The 20,559-nt window shown below is 38.8% G+C and overlaps 1 protein-coding gene across 5 annotated transcripts in view; it reads right to left on the bottom strand.

The window, feature by feature from the left end:
* The window catches only part of LOC111329448 (uncharacterized), a 32,899-nt gene extending 13,741 nt beyond the window's left edge, over positions 1-19,158 (bottom strand). Inside the window, exons 1-23 of one of the 5 annotated variants that reach the window (XM_088751110.1) lie at positions 18,837-19,158; positions 15,295-15,713; positions 12,714-12,756; positions 11,244-11,340; positions 10,748-10,960; positions 10,185-10,323; positions 9,654-9,777; positions 9,388-9,436; positions 8,905-8,931; positions 8,257-8,409; positions 7,792-7,837; positions 7,135-7,209; positions 6,374-6,436; positions 5,670-5,907; positions 3,747-4,034; positions 3,421-3,480; positions 3,043-3,324; positions 2,500-2,632; positions 1,925-2,125; positions 1,151-1,286; positions 749-872; positions 416-464; positions 293-319 (exon numbers count right to left, since the gene is read on the bottom strand). In XM_088751110.1, the coding sequence (XP_088607236.1) occupies positions 293-319; positions 416-464; positions 749-872; positions 1,151-1,286; positions 1,925-2,125; positions 2,500-2,632; positions 3,043-3,324; positions 3,421-3,480; positions 3,747-4,034; positions 5,670-5,907; positions 6,374-6,436; positions 7,135-7,209; positions 7,792-7,837; positions 8,257-8,409; positions 8,905-8,931; positions 9,388-9,436; positions 9,654-9,777; positions 10,185-10,323; positions 10,748-10,960; positions 11,244-11,340; positions 12,714-12,756; positions 15,295-15,713; positions 18,837-18,840 (2,990 nt within the window). In that variant the 5' untranslated portion in view covers positions 18,841-19,158. Of the gene's footprint in view, positions 1-292; positions 320-415; positions 465-748; positions 873-1,150; positions 1,287-1,924; positions 2,126-2,499; positions 2,633-3,042; positions 3,325-3,420; positions 3,481-3,746; positions 4,035-5,669; positions 5,908-6,373; positions 6,437-7,134; positions 7,210-7,791; positions 7,838-8,256; positions 8,410-8,904; positions 8,932-9,387; positions 9,437-9,653; positions 9,778-10,184; positions 10,324-10,747; positions 10,961-11,243; positions 11,341-12,713; positions 12,757-13,736; positions 14,492-15,294; positions 15,714-18,836 lie in introns of those variants that run through there. The other 4 variants (XM_088751107.1, XM_088751106.1, XM_088751108.1 and 1 more) reach the window with 4 other exon arrangements.
* Positions 19,159-20,559: the final 1,401 nt, after the last annotated feature.

Raw genomic sequence — 20,559 nt, 5'->3', positions numbered from 1 at the left:
TATTCTTCTCAATTATTTTAAGACCCTGAGTGTTGGTCCGGCCGGGGCTCGAACCCTCGACCTCCCGCACAACAGTCCGGCGCTTAACCAATTGAATAGATTGGTAAAAGCAAGCGCTTCAAGCAATTCAATTTTTTAAGCATAGCTGTGTACTGTAAGTCGTCTTTTGGAACTCTTTCATTTAAGAAACACACTCAAGTCCCGGCCGAAAAAAAACCTGTTTGAAGGTCTCAATCTAAAGCTTTCAACAACTGGTGATAATATTTTCCCATCCAATACCGCATATACTCACATGATATAAGCAATTACACCAATCGCCCTGAAAAAAAAAAAATTAAAGGTTAAACTCATCGCATCGCATCGCATCGCATCGCATATGAGTTAGTATTGACACTATTATCACTAAAAGCCTTACCACATGTCTGCAGCTAAGGTCACAGGCTCGTAGTTGACGATTTCTGGAGCTGTGTGGAAAGAATGGCACGATGTCTGAGATATATTTTGAGACCAACCTTGTTTCGAGTTTCGAGTTTCCTTGCTTGGGCAACTTCTTTATATAAAAAGGTGAGCTCTTCAACGTTCCTACTAACAGGGGACTAGGAAAGAGCTTAATAAATACTAAACAGACAGGAAAAAACCCGCCAGCCCTGGCCCATCTACACAAAGAGAACGTTTTACAAAAGAAAGAAAGAAGACAAACAGACTATAAAACTGAGGTGACTTTGTTAATCGTTAGAAGTCAAATTACCAACGTATTCAGCAGTCCCGAATGATATTTTTGTTTCTTGGTCAGGATCAAACTTCTTTGTTAGACTGAAATCGATCAACTTTATTTTTGAACCGCCTTCACTTTTAAACATCACGTTCTGTGGCTGCAATGAGACAAAAATAAGGGGAAAAAGATTTAGGTCTAATGAAAGCAGAACCGTGGCAATGCTTCTTGGACGAGTTTTGGAATAGAAGAGTTGGTAGTGAAATAGCATAAAGCTCGGATACGATGAGATGGTTGTTGACATTTGTTAGAGTGGGACTTAGATCCAAGATGATTTCTCAGTTTTGCTGTTGGTTGAGCACTCGACTTCCGAATCGAGCAGGGATGCTGTTTAAGAAAAAATCTTATTGGAGGATAAAAAGACAATGAAATGCCAACCTTCAAGTCTAAATGCATGAAACCGAGGCCGTGCATGTACTTGACAGCCTCCAAAACCTGTTTGAGGATTTTTACGGCTTCGAACTCGGGAAGGGAATCGTCATCAATACGATTGAATAAATCACCACCTCTGCAACTGAAAAAAGACAAATCATTATCGGAGTAGAAGTGGTCCAACGTTATCCACATTTTCTTGAGAGTTTAAAAGCTCTCGGAGGCGACCGGAAAATTCGTAAAATATCTGAGTAAAAGACAGAGCAAATGGGCATCACTCTTTAAAGAATTAAAGAACAAGGAATTTGTAAAAAGTGTTTTACGTTTATTTCGCGCCCTGCTGGAACGGTCTAGTCACTTTGATGGATGTTGTGGAATGATACTTTAGACTATCGTGCCATACGAACGTTAACGAGCGAACTATCTTGTTCGCTGGAGAGGTTTCAGTGCCGGTCTTCAACCACAGTTATGGGTGAATATAGACCGATACACTCAACGCATCAATTTGACAAACCATCGATGAAAGAAAATTGAAGGAATCAAGATTGAAAGAGGCACATTCGCGCTTTTGGGCAGACCATTCCCTCGGCAAAGTAAAGTTCTCTTTTAAGATGCAGGTCATCCATCACCACCAAATCTACTCGGACTTATGAAATATGCATAAACCTGACCGGGCATGCTCGGCAAGGGTAGATTTCATGTCTTGAGTATCTATTTCTTCATTAAAGCAGCAAGCCAAATTAAAGATCAATGGCAAAAGATTCTTAAAAGGTAACTTACTATTCCAGTATAAGGATAATCTGCCTGGGCTCTTCAAAAGCATCGTAGAGTCGAATGATCCGAGGATGGTGAAGAGCGTTCATGACGTCAATCTCACGCTTAAACTCCTTCTTCTGTGTGGGTCGCGATTTGATAAGCTTCGCACAGAACCTCGTTGCAGTGTCAAGCTCGACACACTTCTTAACAATGCCAAAACGACCCCTGGGTAATTATGAAGAGATTTATTCTATGTTAATGAGATTGCGGAGGTGAAGTAAGTCCTGTCAGTGAAGAAAAAATTCAGAAAAAGCAGAAAAGACGGACTAGCTTTAACTCGCCAATTGCACCAGAGCGTAAAATGAAATTTGGAAAATCGGGTTTTTCTTTTTTGTTTTGCCTGCAATATTCAAGGATCACCCGTTCTAACAAGCTAACGAGGCGGTGAATAACAGTCGTGTGGCTGACTATAACAATTTTTTGCAAAGCGATAAGGGTAAAAGGCCTAACTAGCCTCGACTTCGCGCAGCTCGGCCCGGTCCGCCCGAGTGGTCCGCCATATTTGCATTCGGTGTATAGCCCTCCCGCGTTTAACATACCTGCCAACCTCTTCTTCGATACAGTAGAATTTTTGTACATCGCCTCCTCTGATCGTAACAAACTCTTTTGATACAAATTCATCTTCATCTTCTGACTCAGTTTCTTCGTCATCCTCTGACAAGATGCTTTCAACTGGAAAAACACAAGTTCATTTGAAGTCCTTAACTTCAATAGCTATAGCTAGCCTGCTTTGGTGATCAGGAGCCCGTGTCTCGAAAGTCCCGAGATGGGGATTTCAAAAGTTTTGAAAATGATGAAATAAAAGTATCAGCTAAAGAAACAAAAAGGAATAGTTTGGGTGCCAGAACCTGTTTTCCTATCCTCTAAATTTTGATTTTAAAACATGGCTTCGGGCCTGTTAGGTTACCGGAACTTTCGAGAAACAGACCCCAGGAGGGGTTTATCGTCTACAAGCTCGAGCGCTCTTAGATTTCAAAGGATGTAGGATACGATTCAAAATGCTTTTAACAAAACTTATTTCATTTGGCTGCTCGACGATCAGGCTTAGAAGGGAAGACAACTTGAAAGACATTGAAGCATACTTTCAACTGTTAACCATCCTGCACATGTGACTCTTCCAGCCTCATTTTGAGCTACGCAACAGTACTCTCCGGTGTCGTCATCCTCGCACTCTCGGATGTTGAGGGTAAATCGGCCGTCTTCGTGTTTAACGACGGAGATACGATCGTTTTCCATTATTTCAACGGCATTTTTAAACCATTCCAATTCGTAGGGCGAGTCGCCATCGACAATCACCTCGAGAGTAACGGTGTCATGTTCACTGGCTGTGATGTCATGGAGTTCTTTCTTGAAAACTGGAATTTCTGTTTGAGTTTTAAAAGGTAATCGAAAATTGATATGATGAATGATCAATTTAAACTTTAAAAACACTAACTCCTCAAAAGGCCATCAACAGTTACCTATAGAGCTATCGATTTCTTCTTCTTCATCTTCGTCGGTTTCACCGCTTTTCAAAAGGGCTGTAAAATGAAAATGATTCAACTGATATAACTATTATTACTTTATTATTATTACGTTTAGTATAATTACCTTCGCCTTCATATATAATTTCAGATATCTCACTTCATCTTCTTCCTCCAATGGAATGATCATTCAGTAAAGTCAGGACTATCTTAACCTTATCGATTGGCATCACAGATTTGTATAATAATGATAATGAAAATGTGAGATCACCTTGTTGATGGAAGATACGTTTGAATGTGAGGTTGCTCTAGTTGATACTTACAAGACCGTTGTATGGAAATCGTTCCCGTACTTATCGCCGTTCCAGCCTCATTCTCAGCCACGCAGGAATACTCTCCGGAATCATGATCTGTTATATCCCCAATGAAGAGCAAATAACGTCCATGATCATGACTTTCAACTTTCAACCGCTGGTTTTCAATAAGTTCGACACCATTCTTTAACCAATGAATCTGACAGTTGGTGTTATTCTCTAGGAAAACTTCAAAAGAAGCCGTTTCTCCCTCTCTGATAGAGATGTCACCTAATTCTTTGCTGAATACTGGTGGCTCTGTCGATTTATAAATAACTCAGTCAGTCGAATCAGCAAACAATAGCCCTTATCGTATTTGTGTCTGCAATGCAACGGGTCCGCGGAGTTACAGTTTCAGGACGAGGTTATCGAGTCAACGTTTCTCGAGAAACACCAGAAACACTCTATGTCTCACCATATAACTCTGGAATCTGCGTTTTTTTTCTGCCGAGGAAAAGGTTAAAATTCTTAGTGGTAATTTTCCTGGCATCACGAAAGGAAGATTGAAAGAATGGCTGTCATTTCGGAAAGGAACGGAAACATTTTGTCGCGTTTGTTCATGACTACGGTTGTTGTTCCTTTGTCGGCCTTTTTGAGGTTTAAATCAGAGTCACGTTTCAAGGCCCTCAGCGCCTTGCGTTCGGCCGGAAGCAAATTATCTTTTGGCTTTGTAATTTATATTTCTGAAAAGTCACTTTTAACCTCTTCTAAATAGCTTTCAAGGGCTACTGATTTTTGTATTGGTGGTATCCTTGTAAATTTGACGTGGCAGAGATGGGTTTTTTGTCCTCCCCTCGGAATATGTAAATCAGACGCATTCTCCTTGCGAACTGATCAAAGTCACACAATAGTTGTTGTCTGATCTGTTTTTCTTTTGTAGCGGGTGCTGGAATGAATTTAGGCCTTTTTACCAGTAAATTAATCTGGTCGTTTATAAGTTCTTTATTTGAGAGGTTTTTTATGCGCGTTTTGTTCGTCTCTAGTTTGATAGTTGAACGTGTTTGGCAAGACCGCGGTTTCGATCCTAATCTTGTGGATCTCGTCAGTTGCCGATTCACTGAATAGACTGTTGCACCCGTACGCAATACAATGTCTAACCATGACGAGAACATGCTGTATCCTTAATAAAATGAATAAAAATGCCTCCAAACGTAGCCATTTGCTTCAATTTTACTTGAAAGTTTTACCTGTGTGACCCGATAGCCTCGTTTCGAAACTTCAAAGTCCGCTAAGCTCTCGTACAGTAGGCGTAAATGCGATAAGGGCTATTAATCCATTCACAAGTCAACAGGTTGATCTAAATCCAACCAATAAACTTATTTTCTACAGTAAACTTTGAACTTCCAATCAAATTAAATCAAATCCAAGCCTTGTCAGCGACATGTTAGTTTATTTGTGAGCCTATCAGTAAGCTCTACTGCGAGGATCGTGCATCATACGTAGTAAGTTTCTTATCAAGTCAGTCAATCAGTCCTTCACTTACTCAAGAAACAGTTTTGGTTTTCGGTAAGCTACATGGTCAGTCAACTTTGACTCGCTTACTCACCCACTCACTCACCATCTGAATCACTCACAGAATGACGCAGCACGCACGAAGGCACGCACGAAGGCAAGCATTCATTTCCTCGTTCACCTCTTCACGATCACTCATTCGCTCGCCCACTAGCACACTCGCTCGTTTAGCCGCTCACGGAGTTGTCAGTCAATCAGACAGTCAGTTAGTCTCACAAACACTTCTCAAGCCAGTAAATCAGTGATTAGTAATTCCACGGTTGATTTAACTAGTTAGTCATTTAACTCGCTCGTCGTTAGTCCGTTGGTCAATAAGCCGGCAAAAGGTTAAATTAGTCCACTTATTTTGTTTATCAAGTGCTAGATTTCTCATACACTTGCCTTTCGGCTTTTCCTCGTGAGCCTCCTCTTTTGATACATATTCTTCGTTGGTAGTTTCGCCAGCTTCATCTTCACCTTTTTCTTCACGAATTCCATCATTGCCAGTTGTATCTTCAACATCCTCCTTGGAGGAAAGAAGAGTTGGTAACGACGGCGCAATCGAAGGACGATTTTTAATTTTCATGAGAGATGACAATGTGGATAATCGACGGACTGCTTTTAGTGCGTTCACAGATTTCTAAAAGGAAAACAAATCAAAGTTACTTGACATTCGAGACCCATGTTGGGAGTGCTTTTGGATTAAAAATTCCAAGCCTACATAGGTCAGTAATTCTCACAAATTGCTTACAGGAAAAAATTACTCATAACAAAATTCACTTTATCCATGGAGCCATAAACAGAACTGAATCGCCAGAGCCTCTGAAAGTAAATTTTTCAGTGTTCTGAAGATGCAAACAAAAGTTTTAGGGAGGCAGAACATGGCCCTGATGTAAATTCTGATCAATTTTCTCGCCTCCCTTTTTAAGCCATTAGTTAAAATAGTCCGAACGTTACCACTACAAAGAATCCTTCCGTAAAAGTAAGCAGTGGAAAAGAAAGTCAACCTATGTAATAGACGGTACATAGTAGAACCAGTGCAAACACACGGGCAGCCAACACGTCTGTTACCATGACGACATTTGACGATTCCACACTCGACTAACCTCGAGGATTTCATCCTCAGTCAGCATCTTTGAATGACTGGCACTTTCGCTTAAGAAGGGAATCTGTGAGTACATGTATAGATTTCATTGACGTGATGTGGGTTGCGAGTGCCCATGTTTACCACATAAGTACTGTGCCAGTTAGTTTAATTTAGACGAATGCTGTTGCTTTGAATTACCATATTGTGCATGTGTGGCCAAAAATTTTGGACTTTCATCATAGTACTATTTTCAGACGTCGAGAACGGAGTTGTTATGGGTGAGTTATTAACTGAGAGATGAATGTTATAAAAATGAACCTGTACATTTTAATCAAAGAAACGTGCTTTAGATAATCGATTAAATTTAGTAACATTCATTGTCAAGTATCTAATTAGCAGTATTGATTTCAAATTATTGATTATTATTAGTTGTTAAGAGTTAGCAAATCACGTCAAATCATCAATGTTAGTAATCATTCATTTATTGCTTGATTAATATTTCATGGTTATTACAATGTGAAAAGAATAGAGCAACATAATAAAAATAAAACAAATTTTAATCCAAGGACAAAAACAGAATTTTGAGATGTTTTGTGAGACGTTTGTTCAGCCACTGAACACGAAAACTGTGGACTGAGTGGGGATGGTTTCATGTTCTTTATCTACCCGAGCAAAACTGCACCGACTCGAGTGAAGTGCAAAAGATAATATGGTTTGTTGACCTAAAGCTTCTGTAACAATGTCATCTAGAACGTTAGGGAGCGTCTACCAGTCTCTCACCTGCCACCTTCGTTTTGCTAAAAACTGTTTTAGCTTCTTGGTGTCTATTTTGACAGCATTTGCTGATGCACTTTTCTGAAATAAGGAAAATGAAACATAAGGAAAATGAAACATATAATCAATAAGTTAATCAATCAGTCAGTCATTGATCATCACGGGAGATTCATGATCTACACTTTTATGCATTGATTAAACCGCTCTTAGCTACAATTGTCTTCACTTGTATTTCATTTATTTATTTATTTTTACTCTACTAATCACTTAGCAGTTTGAAAATAAACCAACTTTGGGCTATATATGGACGGTACCATCTTTTTGCTCTTAAGGACCACCGCGGATTGAACTCTGCCTTTTAAACCATTTTACGTTCAGCTGCGATCATGAAACAACTTATTATGCCACTTGCATTGTCAAACAAGAGGGTGAAATTGAAATAAAAAAATCAGCTTTAGGTGGTCATTTGATTCAACAATGAGTTTACTAAACATCGTACGAGGAAACGTACGGAATTCCCACAGGAGAATCATTAATTTTGAACAGGAAGTTGAAGGGGTTAAAACACACCGCTGCTGATTCCAACATCAAAAAGATGATTATGCAGAATTTTATTCGATGGCTCATTAATTTTTAAAACTGCTTGTAAAATTCATCAGTTACCTTCATCCATTCATGCTCCAGACTATGTTTGACTGTGTTCCTTTTTCTGAAGTTTCAAAATAGTGAATAGATAAGTAACATGGATAATGTTGTGCTGCATAGGTAGAAAAATTAAACTGTTCAGGAAATGATGACGTCCACAATTGTCACGCCTTGCATTGAATCTTGACCAGCCAGATAATTAAAGTTCACAAAGCTAAGCTTGTTCTGAATAAAACGAAAGTACTTTGGAAGATAGTGAAGTGTTTTTTAATCGGTGCTTTATGAGAGCTCGTATAGAGGTTTTGCACAGCAGCCATGTTGGATGGTAGGAACAATAGATTATTTTACCCATGGGAAAAAATTCTTTCGTATGCAAAATATATTCATTGTTCCTGCCATCCAACATGGCTGCTGTGCAAAACCTCTATAGAGACTTGAATGTCAAGCTATTGAGAGACGTAATAAATTTGTAACTAAACATACCTGTTGCTTTTTACCAATAGTTGAGCTATAAAATTTTTAGCTTCGTCGGAGATGACGTCAAAGCTCTCATCTTCAAAGTCCCACTCCACAGCAGTCACATTGGCTAGGGTTTCATTGTTATCTTCTCCCAGAAAAGGTGACAACCCACTTAGACTAAATAAAATCAAAATATCAATTTTGCTGTAGATTCGCATAACCGCAATATGGGTTTGAAATAGGGTCTTGGTTAACCTAACTGGCGTTGCCAAACACAAATTGCATTACTGTTCGCAGCACTGTTATATTCCTGGCTAATGTCTTTTTTCTTTTGTTTTGCGTTTTCTTCTTTTTCGGAAAATGAACGACGCAATTTCTTAAACAGATAACGAAGGGACTCACGAAAACATGCTATTTTGAATCTTTCTCTGCGTCGAAACAAGAGTTTTAGTTAAGAATGCAATGACGTAATAATAAGCAAAAAAACAGCGATGACAAAAGATAAACAAGATTAAAACATGGGTCGCAAATGATGAACAAACGAAATTTAGACCACTCTTCTTGAAGAACAAGCCGTTTGTGAAGAAGACCTTCATTGCCCTAGTGCACTAGTTATATCTATATAAAGCCGCAAAATCACCTACAAAAAACTTCATATTACGAGATACTCACAGGATGTAAGCTATAACACCAACGCTCCTAAAACATAATACAAAGAACTTCATTACTTTTTATGAAAAATAGGGAGTAGTCTTACCAGAAAGACTATTGGATACTCGTAAAACTTGTACTCTTAATTTTAAAAGTACCTTCCAGTGGTTTCCATCTCTGGCCCAGGATCGAAGTCGCTAAATAACCAAAGTCTCCATAACGACAAGCAAGTGATCCTGAATAATATTCCTGGACTAGGCGCGAATCTTTTCTAGATTTTCTTTTCTGGTATTCGCACTCTTAAGTAAACGTTCCCCTTTTTCTGAATTTTAGTGACTTGCTTCATTTTTGCTGTAGTGCATAACTACACTGCATTCACTGTGATAATTGGTCACATTGATTAATTTCCCTTTATTTTAACCAAGGAAATAATGGAAACTTATGGCCTCTTCCCTTAATACGACGAGGCGTGAGTGATCACTTAAGATAATTTTAATTACATACCACATATCAGTAGCCAATGAAATGGGCTCAAAATTGACTGCTTCAGGGGCTAATGAAAAAAGAAAAACATTAAATAAAAAAACAATTGAAGAAGCAAACAGAAACTAGCAAAAATTTAAGCAAAATACAAACATAAGCAGGTAGGGAACTAAACAGAAACAAAAATAAGGATGACTGGAAAGAAAGGTGCTGTTCTCGAATAACTTTGATTGGTGTTATTCGGTAGGATGTGTGAGTTGTAAAGGGACATGGTGGAGAAAACTTACCCATGAACTCAGGGGTTCCCTTGAGTGCAGTCATTCGGACCCCTGGCACGAGCTCCTGTGCTAAGCCAAAGTCGATAAGTTTGATGTCCCAACTATCCTTGCTGACGCAGACGATATTTTCAGGCTGCGGCAAAAAAGAAAAACAAGGAAGTTTTGGAAGCATTTGCCCTCACATTGTTTATTAGTACAAAACTGAGGTAGCTCTTCCTTCAGTTGGATCTTCTGGCACCCTTAAAATCAGCTCCTCGTCACTATTGGAAACTCATGGCACGTGCATCTCAAACTACTTAGTTTTTGGCACAATTTATCTTTTACAGTACAAATTTGATATCTGTATACACTGATTCAAATTAACTTTTATTTAAGTAATGGTACATATAGGTTAGTATGGGGAAGAAATAAGTGGTAGTATCTATAGGTTACTTGGTAACATTTCCTTCTGCGTTAGCAAGTAGAAGGAAGGTGGGACCGTTTTTATCTTCTGGTCAGGACGTTTTTCCTTTTTAAGCTTTACCTCAAGATATTTCCTACCTTTAGATCTAGATGCACAATATTCTTCGTGTGCATGTATTGCAGACCCTGCAGTAATTGGTACATGTAAAAGGAAGCTTCTCTCTCTGTCAGACAATCGGCATCCGCCACTCGTTCAAATAACTCACCTCCAGACACACTAAAAAAAAATAAAAACTAAAATTATCATAAGATATACCTTGGGACTTCAATTAATCTTAAGTTAAATCTTAAAATTACTCTTTAATTAAACCCTGCTGATTGAAGTTCTAACTGAATCAATTTTGAGAAGGAGACTGAAGGTGCAAATCAAAAAAAAAATGTTGAGCAAGGAAGCTTTCACAGGGCGTTCCAAAATCCTGTTACCAGCTCCTCAAAATAGGAAGAAATAGAGGGAAAAAGATAGCCATCATTTTAATCTATTCGTGAATTAATCATATCAGTTCACTTTTCTCCTCCCGATGTACCACATTCTTTCCATATTTTCTTTTTTTTTAAGCTAGTTTTAAGGATTCCCTAATGGAAATTATGGAAATTGTAAGTGTTGTATAGTTATCTTAATCCAGCCCTGTTTTGATACTCACAATTCCATGATCATGACGATATTCGTGGACGTATCAAATGCATCAACCAATCCCACAAGCCTCTTATGGTGTAGCTTGTTCATTATATCAATTTCACGCATGATATCGTCTCGCGATGAACCACTACCAGCTGAGCTGAGCCGAATGTGTTTGGCCGCGAACGTGGTCTTCGAGGAACGTTCTGTGACTTTCTTCACCACACCAAACTTCCCTCTGTTCGAGGAGAAACAAGATGTTACACATTTACCTAATCACCACCACGTCGGAAAATGATTTTTTTGGTTACAGAAATGAATCTTCAAGATACTCGGGGTGGCAAACTAGTCCATCGCTGGGTATTTCCCAGTTCTGCCTTTTGAATGAAAAGTGCTCCTTTGAGTGGATAATGTCACTTAGAAGGAAAGTCTGTTACCGATGTACAAAAGGAAAAACTTTTACTGTTCCCGCTTAATGTTATCAAGTGATAACATTTTCCTATGAGAACACTGTTTCTTACTTTCCAATTTCCGCATGGACATCATATACATCCTCCAGACTTGACTTCTTCAGTGTCACGGGTGGTTTGGGTTGCAGTTCCAGGTCTTCTTCGATACCTTGGATAAAAATCGTAAGATTATGAGTAGTTCATCTTAACATTGGAAACGTTCTAAATATGGTAGTGCAAAATTACCATCGAATTAAGAACTTTATTTTTGTGTAATAGACACCAAGGTAAAATAAAACGGAGTAAACAGAAACGAGAACACAAGAAGATTTTTCAAAAGCACACTTCCTGCGCCTTTAATCTCAAATAAAGTGTGCGGTAATCATTATGATGATTCTGCTTGGGTAGCATCAGCACATAGGAAGTTGATATAAGCCATGAACTTGATAATAGGCAGAGGAAATCTATAAGTGAGCCATCAGTGGAGGATACTTCTAATAAAGGATAATCGGTCTCTCGGGACCAGCCCGGCAGGGGAGTACAAGTAAGGATTCACAGTGAAGGGCACAAAGGGGAAAAGGCAAACGTAGCGCACACGGTGTAGAGAAAAACATGAAAAATGATGGGAAGAGGAAGACAGAACAGAGGAACGAGATGAGTCAGAATGTTTTCGCCGGATCCTAGAGCGGTGCAAAATCTTGGCGCGATCGCTCGCCATTTTGCTCAGAAAAAGATACAGGTATAGAGGATGAGTGAACTAACCCATGATCAGGTGTCATAATCTCGTGGCGGAATATCATTAGCAGCAAATGGTATAGTTGATGCAGAGTTATACACGCTAACGAATTATTTTAATGGTCGCAGTACAGAGAAGTGACCTCTGCAATCTGGTTCCCAGGGTCTCTCATCTTCCCGCCCCCTGGAGCGAGCACGCTCCGGGGGACGGGAAGATGAGAGACCCTGGGAACGAGGTTGTGACCTCTGGAGATTACAGAGTAAAAAACTTGAAGACATTCAGCTCTATTTGAAACCGTACGGGTCATACCGACAATATCAGTGGCGGACCTAGAGATGGTTTAGAAAGCCTCCCCCCCCATTTATTTGGGTAAAAATATATACGCCGAGAGAAGAAAAAGCGGCAAGTGTACACACACAAACAAAAAGCCCCCCCCCCGCCCCCAACCCTTAACTAAGTGTCTGGATCCGCCACTGTACTTGACAGAGAGCTTAGAAGGTGGCCTTTCGGAAGCGACTAGCGTAGATACGAAGCCATTCATCTATACCTTTGCACAATCGGTGGTGCAACCGTCATCAGTAAGAAATGATGGCAACGCCTACATTCCTACTTTTCTATGATGATTTACTCCTGAAAATATGTTTAAGAAGCTCTAGGCTGTTATAATGCATTTTCATCCTACATGTTTCTATTGTTTCGCTCACAAACTAAATTGGACATACGTTGAAGTAATCAGCAAGGGATCTAACGAACCTTTCCAGACTCGTTAGCCCCATTGTAAGTCAAACAAAGGTACAATAGCCTACCTGATGTGAAAATCTCGTCCCTGACATTGCTGTAAGCGGGATCCTAATAATAAAGGAGAAACAAATTTCATGGAAAGGCTCGTCTTAGAGGCAACGACTGTGTTTATGTCGGTCAATTTTATTAAACCAATTAGTTTGAAGTATGTGCAGTCGTTAGGGAAGGCAAAAGTAACCACAAATAATAACAGAGGTCATTAAGCTGAATAGCTATTTTCAGATTTCATGAAAAATTCATATTTTTCTGAATAAAAATAGCGTCCATTCTGTAGACAGGTAGTCTCTGGTTTTTATTCTACCTCCTGGTAAAATATACATACCGCCATTTTGGTGGTAGTTTTCAAAACATCTCGATTAAGTAGTTTTACTCGAAGACGTGGTCAAAGACATGCGCTTTTAGTGTCATTAACTGCATAGTCATCTTCCGTCAAGAGGCTAATAGACATTCGGAAATACAGGACTCAGTGACGCAAACATTACAAAGCTGAAATGATCGAAGGCCTTTTACCACCACAAGATGTGTTTATGGTAAAAGATAAACAGAAGGTTGGGGGAAATACAGTTGTCAACCAAGGTTTTCCGTGCACTTGGATTCATCAGTAACAGCATATTTTGGATTCCTTAGAATGTTTACCACCATATAAATTCACGAGTTCAAAATGACCGGAGTAATAATCCGATCACATAATTATGCAAGAAACGCTTCGATAAAATTTTATGAGAAGATTACTTCGCAGCATCAGTTCGAAAGTACATACGAATATCGACATGAGAAAAAAATTTGCGTAATCTTTATACTGGGACTCGTACGATTTTTTTACTAATTCATCTCTTCACACAGATATTTCATCTATGAACTTTTCATTTGTTTTATAATGAACGTAAAACTCTAGAAACTTTGCCATGTCGAAAGTAATTTGTGTGCGATATTGGCGTGCGATGGTAACATTTTACATAACGGAGTGACTTTATCACTAATGAGGTTTCATGAAGGCGGTAAAAATTGATTTAAAAGAAGAAACTAACCTCAAATATCGTGCTCAGTTGTTCGAAGAATTTGTGCATCTCTACGTTATTTACCAAAAGACGGCAGGTAGCTTGTGGAACTCATTTTCGGACGCTACAGAAACCTCGTCGCTTACAGCAGATTTAGAAACTAAACTGAGATCCGACCAATCGATGTTGGGCCACATTTTTTACGACGTTCCCAAAGCAAAATTGACTTGTTTGCTCGAGAGACTGGCGCTTGACTATTCAAATCACACGGATACAAAAACAGCGCACGGTTCAGTGAATGCATTGTGGTAACGTTTTCGCCCGTGAACAAAAGAGCACACCGTTGGGAAATGAAAAAAAAGGGATAATTCAATCACTGATTCTTGTTAAATTGAAAAGCCGTGAATCGAGCGGGAGACCATTTCTTGATTTGATTTGCTAAGTTTACTAAGAAATTTACGCTCAAAGCAATCTTTTGCTCACGGAATACGCCATTTTTGAGAAATGTTTGGCTTCCAAAATTAAGCTGTTTACTTCTCTTTTGTAAATCATTTAGATCAATTTGACCTCCAAAACGTTTGAGGAATTTAGCCCTTAAAAACTTTGTCACGGCTCTTGGTCTCGTCGGTTAATTTCACAAGGAAGACAGGATATAATCACGACTCATAAAAGAGAAATTAGAGTAATTTTGGCAGCAATTGGTCAAACGAAACGGAACCTTTCTCTCTCGAATATAGATAACTCATTTTAAAGTATTAAATTATTTTCTACTGGCTATAAATCGAATTCCACGGTGTCTCATGACATTTCCCCTTTTCCTTCTGAGTTCGGGCTTCTGCAGTTTTAAGTTTATAAGTCAATAGTAGTTTCTATCTATCTATCATTTTTCCATGTTTAGTAAAGAGTATTCTCCACTTTACTTGGACTTTTTTGCCAAATGGATGGAAGGACAAGCGCTGATCATGTGATGCAGTTCTTTTCCATTATTATTACTTTGTAAACATATCATTAAAAGGATGTTGTTCTATACTAAAATAGGTAAAATACGGTGCACATAACTGAATGGTCGGCCTTGCATTTCTAACGGTTAGTTCTGAGAATTTTGAGTTAAATCAAACAGTCTTCCCTGTATGTTATGTACATCCACTCTCATCGTTTGTTTCCTTGATAACGCATATTTATTACACGACTCGGGCAGTCAGAGGGCCGATAACTAAAATCAGCCAATCAAAATGCTCTATTGCCGGTCAATATTCTCTCAGTATTGGACCGAGCACCGTCCCGAATGGTCCCGAATGATACTGCACTTGTGTCCCTTTGGACTTCAGTCGTATAATAAATCTCTTATTAACCAAGTTTGCTCGGGACCGTACTGGAAGAATATCGGCCCTTGGTCTTTTTTGTACAGACCTCGCTGCGCTCGGTCCGTACAGTCAAGACCTCGGGCCGATATTCTCCCAGTACGGCCCTCGCGCTTGGTTAATAAGATATATATATTGTTAGGAGAAATTAAGTATTGGTTGCTTGTAAGAGTTGAAGTATGAAATTTATTAATGCCAGTAGATTGAAAGCTCGGTCAGCAACCTACCTTTTCTCCGCTCGCCATTTTCACTTCACCTTGTTTATCAATGACTTCATTAATGTGGCTTTTATCCCTAAAATTATCAAATTCTCTCAGTTTGGCCAACGCATCTTCTTTCTCTTGTAAACATCTCTCTTGCTCGATCTGTAGTTCTATGTGCCTTTGCTGCAACTTATTCAGGTCATCCTTGGCATACCCGAGTCTTATTTCAAGATCCTGATTCTCTTCGTCCAACTTCCTGTTTTGAATTTGCAATTTTTCAATCTGCTTGTTCAGTTCTTCGGTCTCGCTTTGTAACTGAAGGGCAATAAGCACAGTAGCTTTGTCCCTCTCCTCGATGGCTAGGTCTCTTTCCTTGACGGTTTCGCTATAGAGCTCCTCCAGGCGACTATAGCGTTGTCGTAAATCTTCTAATTCACTGAGTCCTTGAAAAATAAAATACATAGATATTAAACTAAGGAGAAAAAATACATTCACGAAACACATACGAAACTTTCTTTTAACAGTAAGGAAATGAAAGAGATTTTCATTATTCTGAAGATAAGCAAGTAACACTTCTTCAAGTTGTTGTCGACTGCCGATTAAACAGAAGTCTCCGTAAAATCTGAAAATCTCTCTTCGAAAGGGATGTCTTTAATTCTCTCTCTAGTTATATATCTTTTTTTTTGGATAAGGAGATTTGAATTTCCTTTAATCACTGATGGGTACACCAACATCGACATTATCATCTCTGAAATTCCATTCTGTTCTATAACAATTTTGGTCGTTAATGCACATTCGATCTGATATAGGCTACCGCTTGAAATGTCAGTTCTAAAACTCTTTACGGTGGCCAATTTACATTATCAACTCAGTTAATAACCAAATTATCAACTCCGTCGATGACCAAATTATCCAGGACATCATTTCCTGGGTAATTTGCTTTTATCAGCTTGCATAGGCTTGGAACGCGAGTTTGGATTTCAATTGCTTTTGTCAATCAGAAGTTTTTTTGTTTGTTTTTTCTTTTCGACCCGAAGCAAATTCATTATTACCTCACTACAAACAAACCACTTCTAATTCCCATAATTCTTTAGCCCAAGATTTAATGTCAAGTAAGTGAAAAGCATTCTCCTGGGGAGAAGAAGTCGCATTTCTTAATTCAGAATTGCTGTTGAGCTGCATTGTCTAAGTGGAATGCAGAGTGAAGACTAACATGAATTCGCCAATGTGGCGGACAATGGCAAAGAACATTTCCATAAAGAAAAAGAATGACCTTGCCCTTGGGTCTGCCGGACATTGGACTTTATCTTGTGAAATGCACTTGAAATGACGTAAGAACAATGCAAACGTTAATTATTAAGCTGGGTCTGACTTTATTTTGTATTTCATGCACGAGCAGTGATAATAAATGACTGATCTGAACTCTGTCGAAACCAATCAAGGTAAAAACGAGTCAAGAGCTCTTTGAACAGAATATATTTCTGTTCCTTTCCCCTCCGCATACTCTCACCTTTGTTTACTTAATTTTTCAGAAGTTTCCTAATACTTGAGTTTAATTTCATTGTTTGAAAAGTGCGCAAGTATCAGCCTTGTTCCGTCAGAAGATAAACCCCCACAAGACCAAAATGTTGTTAATTTTGTCAGACACAACAAGAGCGATTAGCACGAGACTTCACATAAGAAACAGGTCCTGTCTTGCTGTCATTATTTTGTTTCCTTTTTCGTAAACATGAATGGGCATCAAAACAGGATGAACAAAAAACCAGGTATTTCCGAGTGTGGCTGCAGACTATGATTGGTATGAGTAATTAGGTTATTTTACATTATTTTGAGGTTTCTTACAAGCAACAAAGAATGCGCGTCTTCAAAAAACGTGACGAGGCCTTTGAGAACTTAACTTTCAATTATGATCTCTCGAAGTCTTTCTTTGTAAATATTAATTGTTTCTTGTGCATGTACTAATCGGCTCAATGAGGATGAACATCGTTTATTAATTGTATTAAATTTTAAAATCAGAATTTTTTCCGTAGTAAAACTATGAAATGACGTACATTATTTTTCCTGTTGAATATACTTGCCTTCATTTCAATAAGAAGCACAGCATATTTCCCTTTGAATCCCACTAATTTTTAAGAGGGAACTGTTTGTTTGTTTAACTAAACACTGTCAAATTTCTAAATAATTCTCTTAAGTCGTCAACTATGATCATGACGATATTTTGACAGTATTCGCTGTAATATTGAATCTTTACATCTTTACGAAGTTACAATAATCGAAACATTCTGTTCAAACATTTTGAACAACGTTTGGATCGTCGCTTTTGAATTCAGTCTAATAAAACAATAAAGCACTGAAATGATTTGGACTGTACAAACATTGCAAGACAGATTTAAAACGCTGGAATCGGTCCACATTTAGTTCCTGTAAACGCATATGCACTGAGCTCTTAGCACAACAAAGTTATAAAACGCACGGTATGTTCATGAATACAACGAAAAACCATTCATTAGAACATCAACAAATTTAATTTTGTTGAAAAAATGTGAACCATCACGATCACCGCCGGCTATCAACTTTTAGTGACAGTTCAGAGAGCTCTATGAATTATCGCTTAGGTTCAAAACAAAAGACGATTCGAACGTTATGTGCGGAGTTTATTATAATTTCTTGTGCAATACTTCGACCTAATTCCATCCGATGCTGTTGTATATGTGCAGGATTAGGACTACACTTACCTCGATTTACAGTTCCGATGTGGTCTTGTGTTTCAATCGAATGAGTAATTGAGTCAAAATCTTTTTGTTCTCTAGATTAGCACGGATTCTCGAAAGTCGTGCGCACCGAATAACAAACCGATATTAGAGCCTCGGGGTAAACAATGAACTGGTGGTTTCGGCAATTAGCCCAGAGGAATGAGGGCATTGTTCATCAATGAGTCGACTCAAAGCGGAGCCGGCGAACAAGACCGTCAATTTATTTGAGATTCTCTTAGGGGACCCCAGAATCTTGGCCACGATTGAGTTGCAACTTTTTTTCGAGGCTCGTTTTGGAGACTTTTCGAGCGGAACTGTTTAAGTGAGAAAATGAGGGAACAAAAAAAAAATTCAATAATTATCTAGCGTGAAGATGAAACATACTATCTTCATGCTGGAGCAAAAAAACGGAATTTGATAAACCAGTATTCACTTTCGTCGCATAAAATTGTCAAGATATCAAGCTAATAGTGAGTTGTACTTTTTTACCGACCAAAGGTCGTTTCATTCAGATCTATTACTTCATTAGGAAAAACTTCCATGAATTTGCACGTCACTAAACATGCTTACGTGGTGAACAAATGGATCCCTCTGTAAAATTAATTGTGCAGCAGTTCAAGTTTTTCCTGTATGAAATTGGAAAGCACATTTGCAAATTCACTGAGGCAATTTCGCCAACCAACATAACGCACATACCAATTATATTACTTTGGTTACGATTCTAATTGCTAGATGTGACAAAGTGGTGTCATGCACAGCATAATTAATTCTTTAGAATGTCATGTCATGACGATAAAACTAGGTATCACTCACCCATAATTGCTACGGCAGCAATCCACTCTATTAGACTTCAAGGATATGGAGATACTGAATATTCAGCTGAATTCCCAGCGTTCAAGTGATGACTCGTCTATGTGCTTCCAAAATACTGTATCAGGCTTCCTTGCAATATAGGACTTGTCAACAAGTGTTGTCATGTTTGACAAGTTTTCTATCCCCAAAACTAATCATTTTTAGGTTTTCCAGCGTAATGGTCACCACTTAACTTCTTACGGTGGCAAAGATCGATATTTTGCTCAAGAAAACAAGCTGCGTGCCACGCGACGTGATGTTATTCTGTCCAACTAGTCACCTTTCTGCGAAATCCTTCAGTTGCAGACATTTACTATGCATGTATTCCAAATCATAAGCCCTTTGTGGACATAGCCTTGGGCTTATGTCAACGATATAGTTGAAATTCTTTCACTGCTAAGAGCTGTACATTATAATGAAAATACAGAGCTACATTACCACGTTTACCTTTTCTTACTTCTCGAACAAAGGGCATCTCATGACAACTTGACACGATGCCTAAATGAAACGAACGCTGTCTGGAAATGCAAACAACGCGTGAATTCAAGGATCCTTCCTTTCATCTGTATGCGTGTGTTTGCATTGGTTTTCAGTTCTTTTCTTTTCTAGCTTAAGCACTGGCAGTATTGCGCGTTTATTTAGGATTTAAAAGACCCCTATAGCCTGTCGACATGATATAACTGCGTTTAATTAAGCTTCTTTGTCAGAGTTTTCACGCTGATCGCTTGGATATTTTAGGTGCTTGCCTAAACAAGCTTGGAAGATCATGACACTCGATAGAAACATAACAAAATGGCAACTTTACGCTGTAAATTAGTACTGCCAAAAGGAACTTTATTCTCCGTGGTTTTAGCTCGAGACACAAGATCGTGCCGCGCAACTGCCTTACACCACCCTTCCTCTCCTTAACTGACTCTACTGAAATGTTGCATCTCTAGATTGTTAGCAACCAGCAACATGCTTCCCATCTCCATCATCACCCGGCGATGCTGCTTTAAATTCATAAGAACTGATTCATGAACAAAATCGAACGAGGGAAGAACTATAGATTATGCATGGCTTTCGAAGATGTTCAGATAAAAAAAAAAGTTTCGTTAAAGATTCCACTTTCTTTAGTTATGTACGTCGCTGTTGATCCATCTCTAAAACTAAAGCCCCTATTCTGCAACTTATGCTTCACTGTAATTTGCTTTAATCTTCTCTATATTCTTATGCCATTCGCCATTGCCATTCTTAGCCAACTTCGACCGATCATCGCAACTCTTAGTATAATTTAACCGACAGAAAAAAAAAAAAAAAAAAAAAAAAGCGAAGGGTGTTGAAGCGATAGTGACAGCAGAATCCCATGCCTTGAAATAGCCATAGGACTTGGGGGCGAGCAGACGCTCGCCATCCCTAGTACTGTTTTTTTGTTTACAAGGCTGTGCTCTAATAAAAATTGAAGGGATCCCAGCGCTCTGAAACTGTGAAATTCAGGGTGCCCAGCATATGCTTTTTATAAAGAAACTAAGATTCCTGAGTCACCTAAAAGCGAAAATAAGGCGCCAGGGTCAGCCAGCACTGCAAGACGACAGTCCTGGTTTGTGTTCTTCCTTTGGTCTGTTTAATTGTTCGTTTTTACGCTTGTTTGGCTGTTTTGTTTCGATTTTTTTAACTACTTTTGATTTCTCCAATAGCAATGCAA

The sequence above is a fragment of the Stylophora pistillata genome, chromosome 2 (genome assembly GCF_964205215.1).
Source record: "Stylophora pistillata chromosome 2, jaStyPist1.2, whole genome shotgun sequence".
Taxonomy (NCBI): Eukaryota; Metazoa; Cnidaria; class Anthozoa; order Scleractinia; family Pocilloporidae; genus Stylophora; species Stylophora pistillata.
Note: the sequence above shows the minus strand (reverse complement) of the source record. Positions and strands in the feature narration are given on the sequence as shown.